This window comes from Spermophilus citellus (genome assembly GCF_964194105.1).
Source record: "Spermophilus citellus genome assembly, chromosome: 4".
In the NCBI taxonomy this organism is placed as follows: domain Eukaryota; kingdom Metazoa; phylum Chordata; class Mammalia; order Rodentia; family Sciuridae; genus Spermophilus; species Spermophilus citellus.
This window is the reverse complement of record NC_138185.1, coordinates 202,761,064-202,783,658: the sequence shown is the minus strand read 5'-3', so window position 1 is coordinate 202,783,658 and position 22,595 is coordinate 202,761,064. Positions and strand designations below refer to the sequence as shown.

The following is a 22,595-nucleotide window of genomic DNA, read 5'->3' as shown; positions in this document are numbered from 1 at the left end:
AAAACTTCCAAAGGCTCCCAATTAAATGAAAAATAACATTCAAAATCCATACAAAGCTTTTAAGACCCTCCCTGCCTAAATCCTTCTCTCATATCCTCCCACTGATCTCAGTTCTTTGGCCAGCTACATTCAATCCTACAAACTACTACAAATCGCATCTTGCCCATTCATAGAACTGCCCTGATGTCCTCTTCCCCTTGAATGCCAATTAAACTTTCAAGTCCTACCCAAGAATTTCCTCTGTGAAATTTCCCTCCAGACCAACTCCTACTCCAATCACACATTCATACACCCCAAACTGAGAGAGGAGGAGGTACTGCCTTTTAAGCTACTCGACAAATGTTCTACCAGGTAACATAGCAACACTGATGCATGTTGTACCTCTTTGCCTGATAGCCTTCCAAACCAGACCAGGAAAAGCCTCAGGGACAGGGATCACACTGGTATCTAATGGTTACTCATTTAGTGAATGTCTAATGAATGAACTTATTCCAAAAAAACAAAAGGCCTATTTCAACCAGTCATACACTGAGGGCTGCTTCTCAAAGCACTTGAAGATACCTCAAAGACTTTGTTATTTTATACGATCCAAAGCCCCAGCAAGTGTTCATATAATTTTTATACTGAAATCATCTCTGGGGTATTATTAGTAACCCTGAAAAGGACAGGGTTCTCCAAAAGAAGAGGTGTGACTGAGTCCCTTCCCTTTGGCCCTCCAGGACCACCTACCAGGTCAACCAAGACCAGCAGGCACTGAACTGAGGACAGTAAAGGAGCCTAGGACACATACCACTGGCTTCAGGAACACTGGAGACCTCAGCCTCCAACTGTAGCCACAAACCTGGCGTTGAGGGATTGTTACAGGAGTCACCAATTAGAGAAAGATAAATGTAGATTTGAGTGTTATTCTGATTAATGGCCTTCAAACCTTTCTGAACAACTGCCTCATTCGAAAAAAATAATTTCACTATGGTCTGCCAATAGGAGTATATTTATAAACAGCTTACATATAAATTAGCCATGTGTTTGTTTCCTTCCTATATCCCCCAAGAATGTTCTTATATGTACCCAAGTTCGGAGGTCACTGATCTGGAGAACAATCTTCCCCACCCCATCCTCTTGAAAGGAAGAGGATGCACATGGCAAACAGCAGCAGGGTAAGTCTGGCTGCCAGGAGCCCCAGAAGGTCCCCATGGGATCCTGGGAGGTATGTGTATGCTAGCTCATGCCCCCCGTAGCTGCCACCCCAACACCTGCCACACCCCTGCAGTGACAGAGCTAACCAACACAAAATTCTTCCTCTGTAGCTTATTCCTTTGACTTTCTTGCCCGGGTACCTTCTCCCTTCGCTACATGGCATCTCTGCCAATATCTGAGGACAATTAACCTGTCCCCAGTGAGCCTCATCCCTCCAGGGAATCTACATGAGCACAGGCAGCCTCTCCATCTCCAGTGACAACAATGAGCCAGCCTCAAACAGCCTTCCACAAGCATTTACATGGTCCCAGGCTGGCTGCTGCCTATAATTGTTACAGGAAACCATTGGTTTGTAAAGAACAACAACAAAAAGTCTTTCCAGTTCATCCTCAAGTAGATCAAACCAAGTGGAATGTGAATGTGCTTAACATAGATTCAATAAAAGCTGTTCCACGGTAAATGCACTGCTTTTCCCACTGAAAGAGAGAAGGCGTTTCCAATGGTGGCCAACGGGGTCCAGGTGATCTCTGAATTCACTGAGTAACTGATTCAGTGGATGTTTTTGAGCTCACACTCCTAGAAACCTGCATCTCTCCACCACACATTAGTGGACCCATGCACACATGTATGTGAACACATATGTACCCATATAAAACACGAACACACCCCTCTCCCACAAAAATGTGCTTTATTAAAGCAACAAACATTTACTGATCACCTGCTTTCTGTCAGAGGCATGATATTCACACACAAGCATATATATATATATATATATATATATATATATATATATATATATATATATTAATCAGCAAAGGGAAACAGGGTCCCCCTGTCCCCCGCCCTGCCTTAGTTTTGTTTTATCATTTCCAAAAGAGTACCTTCTCATATACATTCTGCAACAGGAATTGGAAAGCCCAGCTAAGCAATCTCAACTTGCATTAAGGAAAGGAAAGCCAAAGAAGCCAAAAGACACATTAAAATGTAGCCATTGGTTATATATTCTACATGAGGAAAAAATAGCTCCACTCTGCATTAATGCGAGACTGAAAATTCAACATCAGGCTAAGCAAACAGCAAAGTTTCCACAGCAACTAAAACCCCACCATCCTCTGCCTCCGCGGCAACTACCACGCGAGGGTGTGAGATGGTCACACCCATTACCCAGCACACGCATGGAAAAATGAGACCACAGATGAGCAGTGGTGGACTCTACGTACACTTCACTGCTTGAACTCGAAACACTCTCTGTGGGCTTTTCTTTTAAAAGTAAGCTATTTTAAAATACTAAATGGGGAGTTCCATTTTCTTTGCTGCGCTATAGCATAAAAACGATGGCCAATGGAGAGATGGCCAAGAGCCAAGACTAGTCTCATCCCCTTTAGGATGCAGGAGGGGATTTGCTTGGTGGGTTTCCAGTCTATGCCACAGCAACATCTTCTAGCCCTGCCTAAGCCCTTTCCCTGAAAGACTTCTTCCAACAATGCCAAAAACATGGGGCACCCTGGGCAACCTGGCAGAGGAGGAAGCATTTCGGAATAGGGCTTATGCTTCCAAGGCCAGTTTCCAAGAGCAACTACTCAATACTGCTTCATCTCATGCCCTTATCTTTTTTTTTTTTAATAGAACAACCTGCTAGGTTTTTTAGCAAAATCTTCATTTTCTGTTGGCATGTCTGACCTTGACTACCACGTTGGGCTTGTCAAGCAAGTCCAATCCAATTCCCCTTTCCTCTACTCCAGTGCATTCCAGAACTTCTCGTCTTATTGTAAAATGATTTGGGATTCCCAGAGGGCTTCTTGGAATTTCAGAGATGCAAATCCTATCCAAGAAGGGAGGAAGATGGAGCATCTTAGGCGGATGACATGAGGCACAGCAATAATGCCAGAGACGGGGTTAACCATGACTCCTTCACGATGCAAGCTCCCCAGGAGCAAAATGACTGGAGTATGAATCACCTGCTTACATCAAAATCTGTTCCCACAAAATCCATCCCACATTGTTTAGGATTAATCACAAGCAGTTAATTCTAAATAACTCAGTGGTGTATGTACTGCTGGTGCAATATTAGAAAACTTATTATGAGTTTTACCTGGACTCAGGGTTAATTTCTGCAAAGCATCATCCAGAAATATTAGGACCCACCCACCCATCCATCCCCCTCACCTACATGGCTCACTGTAAAGGTCAGTTTGCTTTAAATAGAATGAAGAACAAAGAAGTAGTAGTTGGGAAACAGACTTTGACCTGATAATAGGAAAGAGCCCTCTGACACCCAGCAGTGATCAGAGATACTTTAGGCTACCTTGAAAAGCACCAAGTCGCTGGACAACCACCCAGTTGTCTGGGGGTTTTTTGTGGGGCGGGGGATAGGAGGTGGGAGGGTGGTCTTACACAGAAGAAAAGTGAATAAGAAACAAGTAGTTAGAGCCAATGACCTTTAAAATCCTTCCTAAACTTGTCCTATGATTCTCTACAAGGTACCTTGGTTTTCAGAGCAATGCACAGGGCAAAGCCACAGCTAGAAGGCTATACAAATCTGTTAGCATCCTCTATGAAGGTCACAGGATCTGTGCTTCATCCCTCACAGATGACTTCTGCAGCTCAGAGTCCCTTCAAATTCCAGCATGTCTCTATAAAACTAAGCAGAAACTCACAGAACCCCATGCTACGTGCCATTACCTCTGCCTAAACTCCAGCCTGCCTTTCCTGACCCAGGTGGAGTAAATAGGCTGTGGAAGGGTCCATCTCCCAGGGATCTCATGGGTCAGAGGCCCAATGCCCCACAAGCCTCCTCCTCCCTGGTCCCTTCGACCTCCATGACTAACCATGCAGGAAACAGGGCTCCATCAGGAGAGGGGAGAAATCAAAGAAAATGAGATGGAAAGAAGCAGCCATGAGTGTTTGTTGACCTCTCAGTCTGCCCAGGCTTTTTCCCACTGTTTTGGTTCACAAATGAGTGATTTTAGCTTTGCTTTCTATCTTCTCTCTCCTCACAAGCAAAGGTCCTCATTTTTCATTTGACAGCAACTTACTAAATAAATAAGCTGAACACTCACTCGCTGCACTCCTCTCTCTTCTTCAAGGGCTGTAGGCAACACATTTCCAATCAGACCTGCAGGAGAGGTTAAGAACTGTGCATAATACACCAGTGGAGGTAGGTGAGAGGCAAAAATGTCAGGAGAGGAGGGGATGAAGAGCATCTTATCGGGAAAAACTTGAAGGAAAAACTCCCAGAAACATTTCCATAGCTACAAAGATACCATACTTAAATAAGAACCTTTCAAACCAAAAGGATCCTAAAGGTATTCACAACTCAGAGACCCAGGAGCTCTCCATGGTCTACAGTTCATGTCCCCATCTTTCTCTACCTCCACCCCATTTAGGCTCTCATATACCTAACACACTGCAGGGTTTGTCCCCAAGAAAGTAGAGAGCATTCGCCATTCCTAGGACTGGATGCAAATCAAGGCCTGTCGCAGAGGGCAGCTGGGTAGTCCAGCAGGATGACTGGGGTCAATATGTCTTTAAAACTACTGGTTCCTGGATTTATGAGAAAAGACAACTTTGGAAAATACATTGTTTAGGAACATTGTGAACAGCGATCAAGGTCTGAGAGCAAATATAGACAATGACACATTTAGGGGGGTGGGGGGCATATGGCTTTTAAATAGGTCACCGGAAGATACCCATTTCTGGCAACAGTCATGACAACCCACCAGTGATGTTACTTCCCAAAGAGATCACACAGAGAGGCCTAGAAAGCTGTGCTTGTCCTTCTCCCCTGCCGGCCACAGCCTGTCACCCACAGCAACTCCCAGCCACCATGGGTCAAGCAAACCAAACATGGCCACTTCAGATGGGAAACCTCAGGGTGATGAGCGGAGGGGTATTTCTCTGTTTAAATACCAATTCATTCCTCTAAATCTTCAGCAAATATTTCCCAACGTTTCTGCCTTTCCCCACTGGATATTTTCTGTGTCTCCTCCCACCACACCTTCCAAAGTGGACTTCCTATGTGCTCCAGATAATCCCACACTCCCTAGCCACGACTCTTCCACCTCTGAGGGTTTAAGTCATGGCAACTGTGTCTGTGATGAAGGGTCATGGGTGGAGGGAATCACATCTACACCCGGATCAACATTGCTGTCACCAGAAAGCAATGTGTGAAGACAGAGGTGGATTCACAGGGTGGGGGCGGGGGGTCCTTAAGAAACATAATATCACAAATGCATTATTAGGTACAGGGCCTTAGAAAGGGCCAGTGCCAGAGAGAATCCACAAAAGGGTTGGTTTCAGGGTGAATCCACCTCTGTTATCAGCTCATCCTCGCACACACGAAGGAAAAAAAGAAGAAAAAAACAGGGAACAAAGATTTGGTTTTGTTAGGTCTGAAGAGAAAGTAGCAAGAGAGCCAGAGAAAGCCTGGCGGACCCATTTGAGAGTCCATCTTTTACTACCAACCCTGAGTGAGATGCTGGGCATCTTCTGGTACCTGGGAAACCAAAGGTAAGTCTGAAGAGCCCCTCCCATCCAGTGATGCTCAGTGCACTGCAGCCGGGCTCCGACTGCCCCCGGGTCCCTGGGTCCAGTCCCCCGTCACTTCACTGCAAACCAGGGTCTTGAGGGTGGGAATGGAGTACTCATTCATTTTCATTTCCTCTCAACATCCTCTCTCACTCTGACCAGGAGGAGCAAGTCTCCTGGGACTGGCCGGCTGATAACCTCCTGCACCAGGGGTTTGACATTTCGTTTATCATCCACATCCAGGGAGGCAATGCTCCATTTCGTGATGGAGAGTCACAGGGCCATTTGTGTTAATGAAGGGAACAAAAAGCAGCAGTAGATTGCCATGTTGGGGGTCTGAGCTTTAGAGTCCCAGAGATGCCTGCCCAACACGCAGCACCAAAGCTTGCCCTCGTGCCCCACAACCACAACCAGGTCAGCGGCATTTTTTGGATCGGATCTGTCACCTCACCCATTCAGTGGGGTGGTAAAGCCTGCCATACCTGCCATGCGGGGACCAGGCACTATGTCTGCAGGGTAAAGAGCTGTGAATACAGCCTGTCACAACCATTGTCAGCTACCTCACGCTCTTGGGCAGGAGAAAAACAGCAGCGACATGGCTTTTATACCCTCCTGAGATACACCTCCTTTTTCTTCTGCACCTTTCAAACTGGGCTAAAAGAAAAAAGTGTGATAGGGTAGCTCAAAGGGAAGCAGCAAATCTGTGAAACCAAATAGTCCATTCTTACCTGAGACCAAGAGCCCAGAGTGAGAACCTGCTCTTTCCCAGAGACTACGCCCTCACTTTATTCGTTTCATCTCACTCCAGGTCAAATTTCTTATGACCCCTACTTTACAGAGAGGCCAGATAACATAGTGGTTAAGAATGTAGACTCTCAGTCTGGGGTTGTGGCTCAGGGGTAGAGCGCTTGCCTAGCATGACTGAGGCACATGGTTTGATCCCCAGCACCATATAAAAATAAATGAATAAAATAAAGGTATTGTGTCTATCTACAACCAAAAAAAATATTTAAAAAAAAAGAATATAGACTCTCAAGACAGACTGCCCAGATAGAACTCCCAACTTTGCCTCTTATTAACTGTGTGATCTTAGACAAGTTATTTCACCTCTGGTCCCTGCATCTCCTTATCTATAAAGTAATAGTGTGTCCAGAGTGGTTAAGGGTTACAAAGCTAATAAATGCAGTTAGTATTGAGCAAATGCTGATTGTTAGCTGCTGCCATTATTATTATCATTATCATGAATGAAGATACCAAAGCTTCAAAAACCTGCTTCAAAGACATGTAATCTGTGAGGTGGACAGATTATTTTCCTACCAGCAGCCATACTTTTGGCCACTATGTTAAACTTAGTACAAGTTCCAAATTTCTCTGCTCCTCAGTTTCTTCATCTGCAAAATGGGGCTAGTTCATGATACTGACCTCATGAGAGTCTTGTGAGGACAAGATGAGTCAAAACACAAGCCTGCACTATGATGTTAGGCACCTGGTGGTAGTCAATAATGGTAACGGTGACAGTGACATCATTACTACTTTTTCCAAGGAAGGACACAGCCTCCAGAGCCCTGTCCCAAAGCCTCTCTCACTCCAGCTCATTTCTAGAGTCTCTCTGCTATAATCCACTGTAGAGCCACTGAGTACAGGGCATAGGAGGAGTGAGGAAGGGCAGGCTAGTCCCACCCCCCAGCACAGCTCATGGCCCACTTCTTCTGCCTTGTGAAGGAGGGAGAGGACACAGCTGATGGGCAGCTGCCCCATGAACTGGAAACCATCTTTCCAGGGCAGCCTGCAAAGGGAGATAGGGGCCTTGAAAATAATTAGCCCCCAGTGCTGGGCCTGGGTAGCTCATTACCAAATGCAAATGCGAGTTCACCCGCCACTCCAAGGCTCCTGGCAAAAAGCCTGCCTGACCCTCAACCTTCCTGAATCTGGACCAGAGCGGTACCCACTGCCCACCCCCTTTGCAGCTCACAGCTGGTGTGCAGTCGTGGAAGAGGCTGTGCTCGCCCCACTGAAGGGAGAACAAGGAAGAAGGGTCTTATTTCTTTAAAGAAGGCAGAGATGTTATAGGAGGGGGGAGATTAGAAAAATTGTTCTTCCCTCAGCAGTTAAAAGAGGGATAATTGGAGCAAGTGGCAGGCGGCTGTTCAGCATTTAGCATACAGCATACCCAGGAAATCTCACTTGGTAATCAGGAGGGGAGGAGGAAAAAGGAGCAATCAGACCCCTATTCAGGCTCCGTTTAGCGACAGCCCCTGCTGGCTGGCTGGGCTGGTGGAGAGCCTGGGCTGATCCCATCTAGAGTCTGAATGCTAGGCTAAGCGGGGAGCAGGTCCCTCCTTTGTGTACGTTTTAAGACCTTGCCTCTGTGCTACCTGCTCCATCCCAGGGAGAAGCATTCAGAAAGGAATTCTCCTTTCCCCTCTGATTACTCACCACTCCCCTGTGGTCCCCATCCATCCAAGGCCATTCATAGCTGACACAGATTAGGAACAATGCCATGTGACGATGTCAGCAGGGTGTGCAATGGGGAGAAGGAGGGGACATGGCTGTTTTTACTCAAGTGCCCCCAACTGGGGCCATCACTGGTAACTCAACTACGTGTCTGATGTCTCTGGACCTCAGCAAATGCTCAGGGGTAAGCAGTCTCTGCTGGGTATACGCCATCCCATCCTCATTCTGGCTTTGAGAGATGGGGGGAAGAGTCACTCCATTCTCAAAAAAAGAAAAGTAACTTAAGTTCATTTTGAAGGCCACACAGAGGCATGAAGACATCAAACAACCTCAGTAGGATGTCAGCTTCAGGTAGCAAGAGGGATGGGGGATGGTCACTAGTGGGTATCTCACCATGGTGCCCTTGTAAAAGGCTCTGGTCCCTATGGACACCACCCTCCACTGTACCTCACCACAGGATCCTGACAACTGAAAACAATGGCTGAGACTCAAGCAGCTTCTGGTCTGGGCAGCTACCCAAGTCAGGAGGAGAAGGCAGCAGACACGAACCCACTTTGTCTTTGCCAGTGGAATAGGACACTTCACTAAATGTATCCCAAACTGTGGTCATACAAATGCTATGTGACACAGGTAGGCCCGTGTCATGAGGATCAGGAGCGGAGATGGACTCATGGAGACTTCTCCCTTGTTCCCTGGCTCTACTCTCTCCCTGCAACAGCCTGACTCTGTGTTAAATGGACTCTTCAGGGAAACTGGTACTGAAATTTATATACCTTGGCAGTGAATCAATGCTTCACAACCATAAGGGTGTTGAGAAATTCAATACATGCACATTCATAACGAAGAATGTTTTAAAAAAAATAATCGAATTCAAACTCAATTCAAGTTAATGGCAAACCCTTTCCCATGAAGAGACTGTTCCCTGAAGGAGCTGAGGCTACCCCTTCTCCAGGCTACCATGACAGGAATAAGCTAAACAAAAAGCCAGGTGAACATGCTGTGCTGTTGATTGACTATATTCCAAACCAGTTATGCATATTTTTAAAAATAATTTTGACTTTTCTACACTTCTGTCCTCCAAGATCCCTACTGGTTGCACGCCAAAGTATTTTATTTGTCAGGTAAAAATCTGGGACCTCTTCTCCGTCTATCCATCATGTGCCATAATGTTCAGTGTTACTATTAATTGGGGTGGGAGCCTTGGAATGAAGATTTCCCAAGGAAGCTGTGCATAATTCAGTGGGTGGCCAGGACTAATAGGTGTGCCCACTGCATACCTAATGAAAGGGAACATACTGCATCCTTTAGCTCTTACCCTGGGCCCAGATCTCCCACAGCAATATCTTGTGTCTTCCCAATGGGGAATCAGCATAGCCCAAAGCACTACAGGAGATGGGTCCCTCTGTGCACTCTTCCTGGGGTGCATCATGGGGACATTTTGGAACCATCAAGGCATGGAGAGCCAGACAGGCCACAGCAACACCCCAGGCATGTTACTAGCTAATGGACCATAAAGGGTGACTCCAACAGGTCCTGACCATGTCCGTGTGATGGGGCAAGAACCCTCTCAGCCCTCCCTGTTCTTGGAACTGCCAAAACACCAAGCCATTGAAAAATCTTCCATGCCAGGTGCAAGCCCTCACACCATCAAATGGCAGGGTCCATCCCGCAATTGGGATGATCAGGTACTTGATACATATGATTCACCGCTGGGGATACATCCTCCAGTTTCAGTTCTCTGCCTTGTGCAATTTAAGGGGGACAGGGATGGCTACCATCTCACTTCCCATTTTACCACATTATCCTTGGGAATATGGGCAGGCATTTGTTTCGGCTATTTGTCTTGTTTTATGCAGAACTTCTTGACACTGAGCAACTGCTATGATTTTGCCCTTAATATTTTACAGGTGAAATTTTTGCTTCCTCTAAAAATTAACTATGTGTAGAGGCAGTGGGCATTTTCTAATAGTTGTGATGCGTTTTTGTGATTGATTAACTATTATGACAATTACTGGGATCATCAGGCTCCAAGTTATCAACAGTAAATTCTGTTTCTTCCCCCACCACCCATCCCTGCCTCAACCTTTGCACGGTTCTGTTCCAGGCTGGCCAAATGTTACTGTTAAACAGTTTATTTATTCCATGTATGCATCAGGAGAACAAATAATTAATGTTGTGTGTTTGCCTTCAACAAATAGAGTTATCAATCCATGGCCAAGATGTGATCTGAACCTTGTGGAAAGAACAATTATTAAAATACACATATTGCATTCAGCTATTTAACAATTACTGCATATGATCTCTTCTGAAGAAATTCCACTGGAGACTGGAAAACACACACATACAAAAATAAATAAGAGAGAAAAGACAAATTGTATACATATACAGTATAGAGATTCTTTCTGCAGGAAAGTGCTGATCCAAACCTGCCCAGAGGAAATGAGTTCTTTTTAAACACACACACACACAAAAATGCAATCAGGGATAATCAGCAAGTTAACAACACACTTGCAAACACCCTGGTCCCTAGAAAGGAAGAATGCCAGCTTCCAATGCACGTTCTGAGAACAAAACAGATCCTTTGGGCAAATGAGAAAACAAGTGATCATGTCAGCGTCTTCAGGCAGAACTTTTTCCAAAGCAAGAAGCTCTGGAACATTGGTCAGCTCCAGAAGGCACCTGCTTGTGAAAAGCATCTCAATGATCACATTCCCCAAGTTATTTTTGTGGATTGGGGTTCTCTCTGCCCCTCTTGCCCACCTTTACCCTGATGAGTTCAGTAAGGGCGAACAGAAGCCCTAGATGGACAATGTATCTGTCTGGCATCTTCCTCTTGGACAACCCACCCTTAGAAAGGGAGATATGATGCCCAACCCAGTAGTACAGGAAAAAAAAAAAGTGAGCTTCAGGGAACATTCCAGCAACAACCCAGGCATGACCTCCAAACGCAGCTTCCAAGAAAACCTCCATGTGTCCTAGTATCCAGCATGTATCACCTGCAGAAGAAACTTTGATTTTTTAAAATATTTTTAAATAGCTACTGGTAGCTAAAATTCATGTCAATCATAACTTGCTTTAGGATTTGGGCTGTTTCAGAAATGTTTAAGAAACCCTTGTAAACATAATCAAAAACCCCAGGGCAGAGGGGCCTTACCTGAATGAAGAGATCTTGAAAATTGGGAGCAAGTCACTCACCTGTCCACACCCCCAACCTCCCTGTACCTTGTACCAGCTGGTTCTTACCCTTGATTGCATACTAGAGTCATGGGAAGATATAAAAGTTTATAGATGCTTGGATTTCTACCCCCTGGGAGTCTAAGTGAGCCTAGGTAGAGCCTGGATGTTTTTAAATTCTCCCAGGTGATCCTAAAGTGCAACCAAGGTTGGGGACCACTGCCTAACCTAGAACATGCTGCCACCTCCATGAAGAGACCAGCATCGGATGGCAACACAAAACGTCTCCAGAAGAATTCAAGGCTTAACCCAGGAAGGACAGGCGAAAGGCAAGTTCTTGCCTCCTAGTCTCCCCAGACACATATCTGTCTGATCAGTTTCCACACACTTGGTCACCTTGATGGTCCCTCTTACCTAAATCTAAATGGGTGGTGAGTCTAGGAATTTGCATTTTGAGCATTTGTCAAATTAAATTCTGGGCCACTTCTCTCAGATCTGATTCCCAAAAGAATTTAGTGCACAAGGCAAGTGCAGCCTACCGTCATACCTCCTACTCCCTGGGAAGTGGTAGTTGAACTTGAAGGGTGCTCCAAACTATGCTGGAGAAGCTTGCGGGGCTTGGTTAAGCAAGGATCCAGTCAACCTCAGTGCCTGCCTGCACTGTTCTTGGAATGTGGATAGGACAGGAAAGGGAACCAACCACATCCAAAGTCCTCATGTGAAAAATCCTCATTATTAGAATAAGAAGGGAGAAGGGCTTCACCACCTTCTAGATAACCCCCCCCCCAAGCTTGAGGGTGTGACAGAAGGGTTGGGTTTATAACAGGCCTGCCCAAGTACCCTGCAATCCACCTGCCCTCATTCTCTGCACAGGCATTCCTTATGCTGGGGGTCATAAGGAGGAAGTGATGGGGAATTTCCCATCTATCCCCAAGCACCCAAGTCTTAAAGGGTCATGAGGACAGAGACAGCCACTTTGCCAATTTCTATCTAATTTCTTGTTTAGTGTTGATCCTGCTCAACCATGCTGCAGCAGAAGGAGCCAAGCTGGAGAGGACTCTTCAGTCTTCTCCATGTAGCCCTTTGAGTTGAGTACACAGCCTCTGGTTGAGTGGCCAGGATTCTCCTCCAGCTGAGATCTGATAGATTTTTCCATTGAGAGCAAGCAAAGGATTTCCTCTGCCTCCTCAGGGCCCAATTCTCTTTGAACAGGCAGCTTAAGATGTGCTTGAACATAGAGCTCACTTCTATCATGCACCTGGACCCTCACCCAATCCAGTGGGTGGGTCTCTATCAAGATTGGAGAGGGGAGAGGACCTTACCTTCTGAGCACAGCGTGCCACCATAGCCAGTAGTAGAACAGTCACAGGTGGGGTGGCCGTCCAGGAGGAAGCAGATCCCTCCATTTTCACAGGGACGCTCACCACAGGGTCCCTCGGCTTCCATCTGGACGCCCTGGCTCCCCAGAAGCCGAGGCTCCGAGTTGCCATATTTGAGATCCATGATTAATCCCTTGAAGCTGGGCATGGCCTGTACTCCATCAAGGGTCAGGGCAGAAGGCCGAATGTCAGCGGGGACTCCACCAAGGAACAAGTCACTGACCACATCCATGTACGGCCGCTGGGGCTGCAGCTCCCCAGACTGGCCCTCGCCATCCAGCACCAGCACGGTGCGCAGGCGGTCGCGGCTCACCATGAGGAAGTGCCAGCTGCTGTCGTTCACCTGCTTGTTGGACAGCACGGCAGTCTCAGCGCAGTCCATGCTAAAGCGGAGCTGAACGCGGCCATCCACCAGGGAGAGGCAGAGGAAGTCACAGACGCCACCATCATCCAGGTAGAGGAGCAGCCCCGTGGAGACGTTGGTCTTGAACTGGAAGCTGAGATCACTGCGCGTGCTGGCGTCCCAGCGGAGGTAGCGGGCCCACTGGTTGGGGAGGCCCATGAACTCCAGGCCCAAGCACAGCCCCAGCAGGGACCCCAGCAGGATGCTGGCCTTGAGGGTGAAGAAAACTGAGTGGAGGGTGAAGCTCATCCTGGCTGCGGGCACAGAGCCCCGAGGAGCACAGGCCAGGAACCGGGGAAGGATCTCCCTTTGGTGGTGGAAGGGAGAGAGGCAGACAAGACAGAGTGGGAAGAGAGAACACACAGGAGGAAGGAGGCACACACACAAATATCAAGAGGGAGAAGCAGGAGGAAAGAGAACAAGACGGTCCCAGATGGGCACGAGCAAGAAATCCAGTAAAGAGGCAGGAAAACAGACAGGGCAGCAGGAGAGAATGGCACTGGGCGGGGAAGGTGCGGACGAGTGTCTTTCTCCAAGACAAGATCTCAGCTATCCATGTGGATCCGGAGGCCTTGATTTGAGGAGGAGAAGGCGCGGTGCAGGAGGAAGCCTTCAGCAACGAGATCCTCCCAATGGACCCCCGAAAGCCCCAGCCAGGGGGGCCGGGGACAGGGCTGAGGTCAGCGGTACCGTGATGGAGGAGCAGGCAGCAACGTGAACTGGGCGAAAGGTAGAAACGGGCCTAGGGCAGTCCTGAGGGTCTACCTCCTCAGCAGTGGCGGGCCGCAGGGAGGGAAGCAGAGAGAAGCTGAGTGCTCAGGCAGAGCCAGGCCCAGCGCAGGGCGCAAGCAGACTCAGGCGACATGGTGCCAGCCAGGGGCAGGCCTGCCCATAACCCACCTCCCAGGACTCCGGAGAAAAGACCTATGGAAGAAGGGGAGGGGGAGAAGAGAGAAGGAGAGGAAGGTTAGGACATGTGTTGTGGGAAAAGACTGCATCCTATTTCCCAGCTGAGTGAGGGCCAGGAGACAGGGACTCCTGTAGCAAGGAGGGCCTGGGTCTTCCCCAGCCCCGGCAGGACCCCAGCCCCACTCAGAAGGATGCACTAGGCTGCAAAAGTAGTATTAAACCCCAAACCCATATCAGCACATTTTATAATATTCATACCACAGAGTCACATAGCCAAAATTTATCCCTAAGTGCTAACATTTCACACACTCAAATACACATAATTTTCACTTATCCACCTATTAAAATACATCATTTTTTAAAGATTTTTTTTTTACTTTTTCAATTTGACAATCCACTGCTTGGGTGGGCCTAAGATAGATTCCTGCCCTTAAATTTTTGAAAGAAGTATTTCAAAAAATCAGTGCCCATGAATTAGAAGGTGAGCAGTAAGTATGACAAGCTTCATCTGTTTCTAAATATTAGAAAAGCTCTTACAGGGGGAAAAAATGTGCTTTGAGGTTAAATAATGTAAAAGGCAAGAGTTTAATTTCTAGTTCCTGTAGTGTAGAACTTTGAGAAAATGTCTTTACTTAGATTCTATTTTTCACATTTGAAAGTGGAGAAGATTACAGCCTCTTTTCATGATTGAAGGGAGGATTAAATGAGGAGATATGGGATGATCCCAGCAAAAGACTTTATGCATAGTAGGTGATCATAGTAGGCTTCCTTTTTTAATTTCTGGAATGGCAAGGGATGGAAAGAAGGTTGCTAGTGCATATCTGAGTAGGTGGGTATGTGTATGTCAGTGGAGAGAGGGTACCACATGAAAACAAAATACTTTAAGAAATTATGAAAACTGAAGAATGGGTAACAACTGAATAGTCAAGAAATGCACAGACCTAGAGTATGTGATGTGTAGGACACAAGGATTAGAAATGCACCAGTACTCAGATGCGTTAGTGAGTTGGTTTCTGAGGGCAGACACTGGCCCACCAAGCAGAAGTAGAGTTTTCTGTTCAGATAAAGCAGTGTGTATGATTTCCAAGTTATTACTTGGCATGCTTGATAATTCACCCTGGTCTTCAGCAGTGTTTCATAATGATAACACCAACAAAGCTGGTATTTGCCCATGCTTTGAAGAGGAAGATGCTGTCCCTTCCCCAGGAACAAACCAATCCCATCAACAAAAGCCTGGTTAAATCCATCATAAGGAAAGCCTTGGTTCTGTAGACTGGTTTATCCATGCAGTGTACCTGTGTCACAAGCATCTCTGGTGGCACAGGGATACTTTACTAGAACATGAACACAGGAGCATGCTGGTGCCAACCCCTATGAGCTTATGAAATCCCACTTCTAAGAGTTCAGAAAAGTTTACGGGGTTCATATCACTTTGGTAACATGAGATCAACTACTTAGGGGGATTTACACCATGGAAATAGGCAAACACCACAAAACACGGTCTTTAAGAAGGTGAGGTATAAGGAAAGACCTGAAAGAGGGCATGGGAATTAACCATATGAATATCTAGGAAGAATGTTCCAGAAGTCATAGCCAGTCCAAAATTTGAATCTGGAACAGGGCTGGTGTATTTGAAGAACAGCCAGGAGGCTGGTGCTATTGGAGTGGAGTGAGTGGAAGGCAGGTTCACAGGGAAAGATCAGGAGAGGTGACATCTCTAAGCACGGGATCATTGTGTTGGGCAAGGTATGCCAACCAAGTCAAAGGGCAGAAATCCAGGAAGGAGGAAACGCTCTCCAATTGTTCACAGAGCTCAAGTTCATTCCAGGCACTACTGCAGAATAAGACACCATTCTCATCCTTAAGGGTGTCACAAAGTTGCGGGAGACCAGTATATTATAGATACACTAAAGCCCAGCTCTGGAACCAGACAGCTTGGTGGAGAGCAGTCTTGGGGGAAGCAACTGCTTCACCAGGGGCTTACCACAGGGGCTTGTCACAAGGGGCTTGTCATGAACAGCAACCCTGAGGCCTCCACATGAACCCACAGCAATCCTGGGCCCCCATGACCTCAAAGAACAAACCAGTACCTACTCAGTGGTCTGGGGAAACCCATGAATTTAGAACCATACTCTGCCCAGGAACACTCCCCCATGGAAGAGGGTCATGGGAATTTACCCAGCCTGCTTTGGGGGTGGCCACTCAATCCTGCCCAGGTGAACCTCCCCCTCAGACTCTCTCTCTTCCTCTCCAGCGCAGACCAACCTTGGAGACACAAGTGTTCCCCCAACCTGCCTCAGGAGGGATCAAAAAGGCTGACAGGAAAATCAAGCTCTCCTGCCCACAGATGACGGTGGATCTGTTTTCAGGAATGGGAGAATCTGAACTGGTCTAGCTAGACTTGACACCCTCTGGTCTATCCACATTATTCTCCGCCCCCCCCCAACTTTAAATGTCTTTCTTGGATTGTGGGCACTTCCACAGTTTCTGGGAAACTTCCAATATGGCCAAAAGATTGAGACGATCCTACATTAACTACCACAGGTCTCCGGCCAACTCCCCAACAGTCATTCTTCAGACTTCTTTAGCCATCCAGTGGGGCATGCCAGGCTCAAGAAACAGGACACTGGGAGCCAGAGAGCCTTCTTCACCCTTTCAGCCAACTTCCACCCTCTCTTGAGCCACAGAAGGGCGCAAGAAGTCATGGGTGCAGGTGGTTTGCCCCAGAGCCCCCACGGAGGGCCCCCGACTGGTGCAGAAACTCAAAACACTTATCTGTTGTGTGGGAATCCAGCAAGAGAGGGAAAGTGAGTGACATTATCTAATTGCCAACTAATTTACATAATTATGGATCAGCACACTCTTTATATGGGGTGAACATCTTTGCAAATGTCTCACAATCCGGCTGCTCAGGAGGCAGGGGGGCCTCACACAACTCTGACATGTGGGCCATTTGCCACCAGGATGGCTCAGAAGATCTGGCTGCCATTTGCCCTCCCCAGCCCCTCCTTCCAGTTTCTTTTCTCCCTTTTCGAACTGCCATGGAGTTTTAGCTGAGCTTCACATAGACTCAAGAGCGAGTCAGGGCTGTATCTAGAGCCAAGAATGGTTGGGAAGGCATGGGCTTGCCAGTTCTCCCTCTAGAATCTTCTTGTCGGCTTCCCTCTTCTGCTCCTCAGCAGGACTGAAAAAGCCCTCTAATGACTCTATTGGTTTTGCCACCCTTCATCCCACTTGGCAGGTAAATGATAACCTCAGTCTGTGTCACTCAGGTGAGGTCATCCCAATCACAGGTGACATGACCCAATTTAGCCAATGAGAACACTCCACTCTCCTGGTCATAGTGATTTGTCTGGGGATAGATTAGATTTGACCCAAACTGAATCAAATTGGGACTTTTACTGGAATTATTGGGAGAAGGGCCTTCTTTCTTTTTATCATGTCATCATATTATGAGAGGAAAGTCCGGACTTGATGACAAGCACAACAGCTACTAGAGGAGAAGATCTAGTCTAGGAATGAAGACAACAAAGAAGAAATAAGAGCCAAGAGATGGCTAGAGAGAGATTTCTAGAGATGTGGCCCTAACACAGATCCAGCCATGACAGAAGCCCAGTGAATTCTAAGACTTTCTTTACATGAGCCAAACTTCATTTTTTAAAAATTTGTTCTAATTAGTCAAACATGACCAAACTCTTGATTTTTAAGCAAATTTGAGTTGGGTTTTGACCAAGAATCCTGACTGATGTACTCCTAATTTTGGACCATCAAAAGTATTGTCACTGAGAAGTCAATAAAAGCTTTCATCACCTAGGGCCCCATCCATATCTGGAAGAACTCTCTGAAACCTGAGATTCATGTCCTGCCCACCCAATTACCAAAGCTTGATGTACCCACTTGTCCCCATACTTGGGCAAAGACATAGGATATGAGCCTCTCTCTCCCTCTGTCTCTCTCTCTCTCTCTCTCTGTCTTCAAAGTGGATGGAGGCTTGCTCTTACATGACAGCCTCAGAAATTTGCTCATTCTCCCAAACTATACCCCTCCTGACACCACACCACACTCAACTCTTTCTACCTTAGTACATCTGTCAAGGTGCAACCGGAGGCAGTAGAGAGGTCAAGGCATGAGCTCTCCCAAGATTGAAAGGAGTGCAGGGAGGTGAGGAATTCTGTGGGCTTTGGACAGTCTCCCATTACTGTTAAGTATTTAACTCTGGGCTATTGAGTTTTTAATTGTTCCTCCAAAAAGAGAGAGGGAATGATCATATCTATCTTTTAGGGGAATTTTGAACTTTATTAAATGTAAGGAGGTATAGAGGTACAACCTCTTTGGGAATATTGCATTGGCAGGATCCACTAAAGATGGACATTTTTGTCTCCTGACTTCATAACTGCCCTCCTAGGTACATGCCAACAGAGATACCTCCAACCAGAGACATGGTGAGAGTATTCACAGCAACACTGTCCATAATAGCCAACACCTACACTGTCACCTGCAGTAAAATGGATCCATAAATTGTAGTATATTCATGCAAACTATTGCACAAGTCTAAGAAGGACTGGTCTTCATCTGCAGACAGAGCATGCATGAAGCTCACAAGCATAATGTGGAGCAAAAGGCACAGAAGAGCACATACTGTATGTGTTCCACTTACAAAGCATAAAAGAGACAAAATTATTTATTCTATGCTGTTAAATGTCAGAACAAGGTTACTGACAGGAAGAGGGCAAAGGAGGTAAAAGAATTCTGTCTCACAATCCAGGTGACAGTGCACAGACCCACTCACTGAGCTGCACACATGTGACATATGTACTTCTGTATCTGTATATTTCTATAAAACACATCTCACATACTTCCTCACAGGACATGTCAATCTGTTGTTTTTATTATGTCACCTGAAGAAGAGTTCTAAAGATACTTGTTGCTGGCTTCTGTTTGGAAACTGGAACTCCCTACTGCAGGTCCCCACATCAAAATCACTGTAAGGAGATGGACCAAAGGAGAGAGGCACATTCTTCTGGGTGTGGGATGGCTGGGACAATGGGTTAACTCCACGGTCTAACTGCCACCTTCCCTTGAGCCACAGAAGAACACAAGAAGCCATGGGTGCAGGTGGTTTTCCCTGGAGCCCTCATGGAGGACCCTAGCTGGTGCATGAGCAGACGTCCACCAGATTTTGCAACATGAGGCACACCCTGCTCTCTTCCTAGTCTACTCCATACACCAGCTCTCTTTCACAATTGGGTCATGGATAAAACTCCCCTCTTTCCAGTTCTGCTCCTTCCCCCTGTATTCTGCTGAGCTGCTCCTAGAATCAGCCATCAAGTTAACCCCATCCCAGGAGCACCTTCCTCCTCCCTTCAGGAAGGAGAGGGGAACGGTGCTTAAGTCACTCTGTCAAATGGGCATGTAGAGAAGGGCACCTATTTATATTGCCATATAAATAGGTGGAGACAGAGATGGGGAGAGAAAGGAAGAGACATTTTTATCTAGCCTTGAACTTGAACACACTTTGGATAAAAAGTAATTTCCCCATAAGAACTAAGATGTGGCCATGTCCGACTCACTCACACTCCTTTTCTGTCAAACAGAATACTAATCTATTACGGCAAAGGAAACAGGACTTATATGTGGACTTTAGCCAATATTTTGGAAAAGTTTTTCATGATATGAGGAATACGAGGTAGAAAGCACCAAAAAGACTCATTACCGCCGAAGGAATGGTAATCAAAGGAACTGGACCCACAGAGGCACTGACAGGAGGTCTGGTCCTGTCCTGGGCCTCACTTTCATCAAGAGCTTGGATGAAGACAGGGAGAACCACGGGTCTCAGTGGATGAGCTGAGAGCTGGTGAGAGTCTGAGCCAGGGCACAGGGGCCCGTGGAGATCATGGTAGACTTCAACCATAGTCTGTGTCTAAAAGACACAAGGTGATAAAGATAAATGGAAAGTTAAACAACTCAATCCTCCAATGTAACCTCCCCCAAAGGACGGAAGGTACAATTTGTGAGTGTGTAGTAAATAGATTGAGAAGTTAAATAGATGTCTCTCTCTCTCTCTCTGTCTCTCTCTCTTTCTCTCTCTCTCTCTCTCACACACACACACACACACACACACACACATACACACACACACACACACACACAAATTGTGTGTGTGTGTGTGTGTGTGTGTGTGTCGTATGGCTGCCAGATAATCAAATGAAATCTTAGACTTCATTAACTGAAATGTAACTTAGGACAAAGGAGATGATCATCTATGTGGATCTGATGTGCCTGTCACTCGATTTTTATTCTAAGCATCACTAAGAGAGGTGTAGATAAGCCAGCGGGCAGTGAATGGAAAAGAAGTTCCTTCATTATCTTTTTTTAACCATGGAACACTTGTGTCCTAGATATAAAGATAAATAAAAAATAGCTCAAATCCTGCAAGGCACTTACATGCTAATCAAGAAGAAAGACATGGGTCTAAGTAATGAAAAGAGATGGGCTAAAGGTGAGAGGCATACTCTGTCGAGTATGGACTGGCTGTGGCAATGGGCTATCTCCAGGGTCCAAAGTAGAACACTGGCATAGGGGGAGCCTCCCTTCCGAGAGGTCTGGAACTGGATGTCCTGGATTCAAAGCCCAGACCTATTGCTACCTGTGTGACTTTGAGCAAGTCACTTACCCTCTCTGTGCCTCCCTTGTTTCACCCATAACATGAGAGGATAACAGTGAGTGATAATAATGAAGCAGTTAATATAAGCTAAAGTCCACAGTGCTCAGCACAGCCATAGCCACTTGTGCGGTTAACTATTGTCCTTAAAGCTGCTGTTTCAGCATGGCAAAGGTCGCCATCTCACCTGGCCGGCTCAGGGAGGGAAATCTAGAGAGATGGGCTTCCTTTACCCCAATGTCACAGGCAATGTTACAAGTCGTGCCTGAGTCTCTTTGTATGAGAAAACTTTGAAGATAGCAAAGTTTGGGGCTTGCAAAGGCAAATCATAGCAGTCATCTGAGCAGTTATCTTCTGAAGTTTGGAGACAGACACCAGGGGTTCTCTACTGTCCTCAGGCTATCTAGTAGAAGTACTCCCTAGAAGGATCAGCTAGGTCCTGATCTTACAGGGAGACAGCCTCTAGATGAACTGAGTCTCTCCCAGGCCCAGAAGAGGCAACATACCTTGGGGTCCTGTGTTCAGTACTAAATGGGCCCATGCATGGGCATAGTAGACCTGAGAGGAACAAGAGATGACCCAGGCTGGTGTGGCCAGCCAGAACTTCCCAGGGAATAGACGCTTGCACAAAAACCTGCAAGACAGCAAGACAAAGACAGCTGAGAAGTCCGGTGTAGGGCAGAGGCACTGTACTGGGAGTGAGAGCCAGGCTTCCAGTATGGGCCAAATAAATAACCATTGTGTGGAAAGCTCTGTGATCTAAGAATTCTTCTCCTATAAATTGTGGAGAAATAGAAAATCCTTCCAGTATGTTGTGAACATCAAAGACTACACAAAGTAATCGAATGATCACATGTTCTTACCATGCTTTATGCAACCTTCCTGAGTTCATGCCACAAGCAGCCTATGACCTTCATCTCCACCTACCACCTCTACTCCATCCCCAGGTTATCTAATGGACAAAACCCAACAGCAACAGACTCTCCCCCTGCCACCCACAGAAGGGGTACCTCACAAGGTGCCAACAGGCTCCCCAGCATCACTGGTGCAGCCAGGAACCCCGGAAGCTATGGTCACTCACCATCCATCCTCCTCCCTTCTCCCGTCCCCTCCTCTGCCTGCCAGCGGGCCTCCCCAGCCCGGAGTTCCCAGCCACGGGTTGGGAAGCCATCTGGCTGCTGGGAGAGTTAATAATTTATAATGAAGATAATCACCCTTCAAGATCCTCGCCTCTTGGGACCATTAAAAAAGATTCAATTGAGAGTCAGTGAGTTCTTTACATGAGGGAACTGGGCAGAGATTGGGGGGGGCTGGAGGAGAGAGAAAAATGGGGAGGAAAAAGGGGGGCAGATCAGGTAAGTGGTTAGCCGATCTTCCCCTCATAGAGGGTGGGGGGAGAGCAAAATTATTTAGCCCTAGGAGACAATCTTACCCAGCTTGCACGGCACCAGCCCAGCAAGAGTGCAATTTATGGGTCTTTTCTCCTCGCCAACTCTCTCTACAGAAAGAGAAGGGGGGAAAAATCAAACACATGCAAGAGGGGAAAGAGATGCAGACAAGAGAAAATAAGCCGCCTGGCAATTACATCTGGGGCTGCTGCGAGGGCTCTCCGCGTTCTCTTTCCAGGACACAGTAAAGCTCCCACTGTGCTAATTATTCCCATTACTTGACAAATTCTCCATTAACAAAGCAAGAAGAGCCAGTGCTGGCACGGGGAGAGTAGAGCGGACTGGCAGAGGCTTTGGACACACTGGAGCTGAGCTGTGGCCCCAAACCTCAGAGCCCCCAGCTTCACTCCAAGGCACTCCTGGCCCTGCCCTTCAAGGCGTGCCTTGGAGGTATGAGGTGCAGACCCTGCTACCTGCCGGGCAGTGCAAGGACTAAGGTGGGG

At 46.9% G+C, this 22,595-nt stretch overlaps 1 protein-coding gene across 7 annotated transcripts in view; it reads right to left on the bottom strand.

The window, feature by feature from the left end:
* Nucleotides 1-13,383, bottom strand: part of NRXN3 (neurexin 3) — a gene marked incomplete at its 5' end in the record, with an annotated part of 1,519,183 nt that extends 1,505,800 nt beyond the window's left edge. For all 7 annotated transcript variants that reach the window (XM_081291921.1, XM_081291923.1, XM_081291922.1 and 4 more), the window contains one exon: nucleotides 12,675-13,383. In XM_081291921.1, the coding sequence (XP_081148047.1) occupies nucleotides 12,675-13,383 (709 nt within the window). The remainder of the gene's footprint in view (nucleotides 1-12,674) is intronic.
* Nucleotides 13,384-22,595: the final 9,212 nt, after the last annotated feature.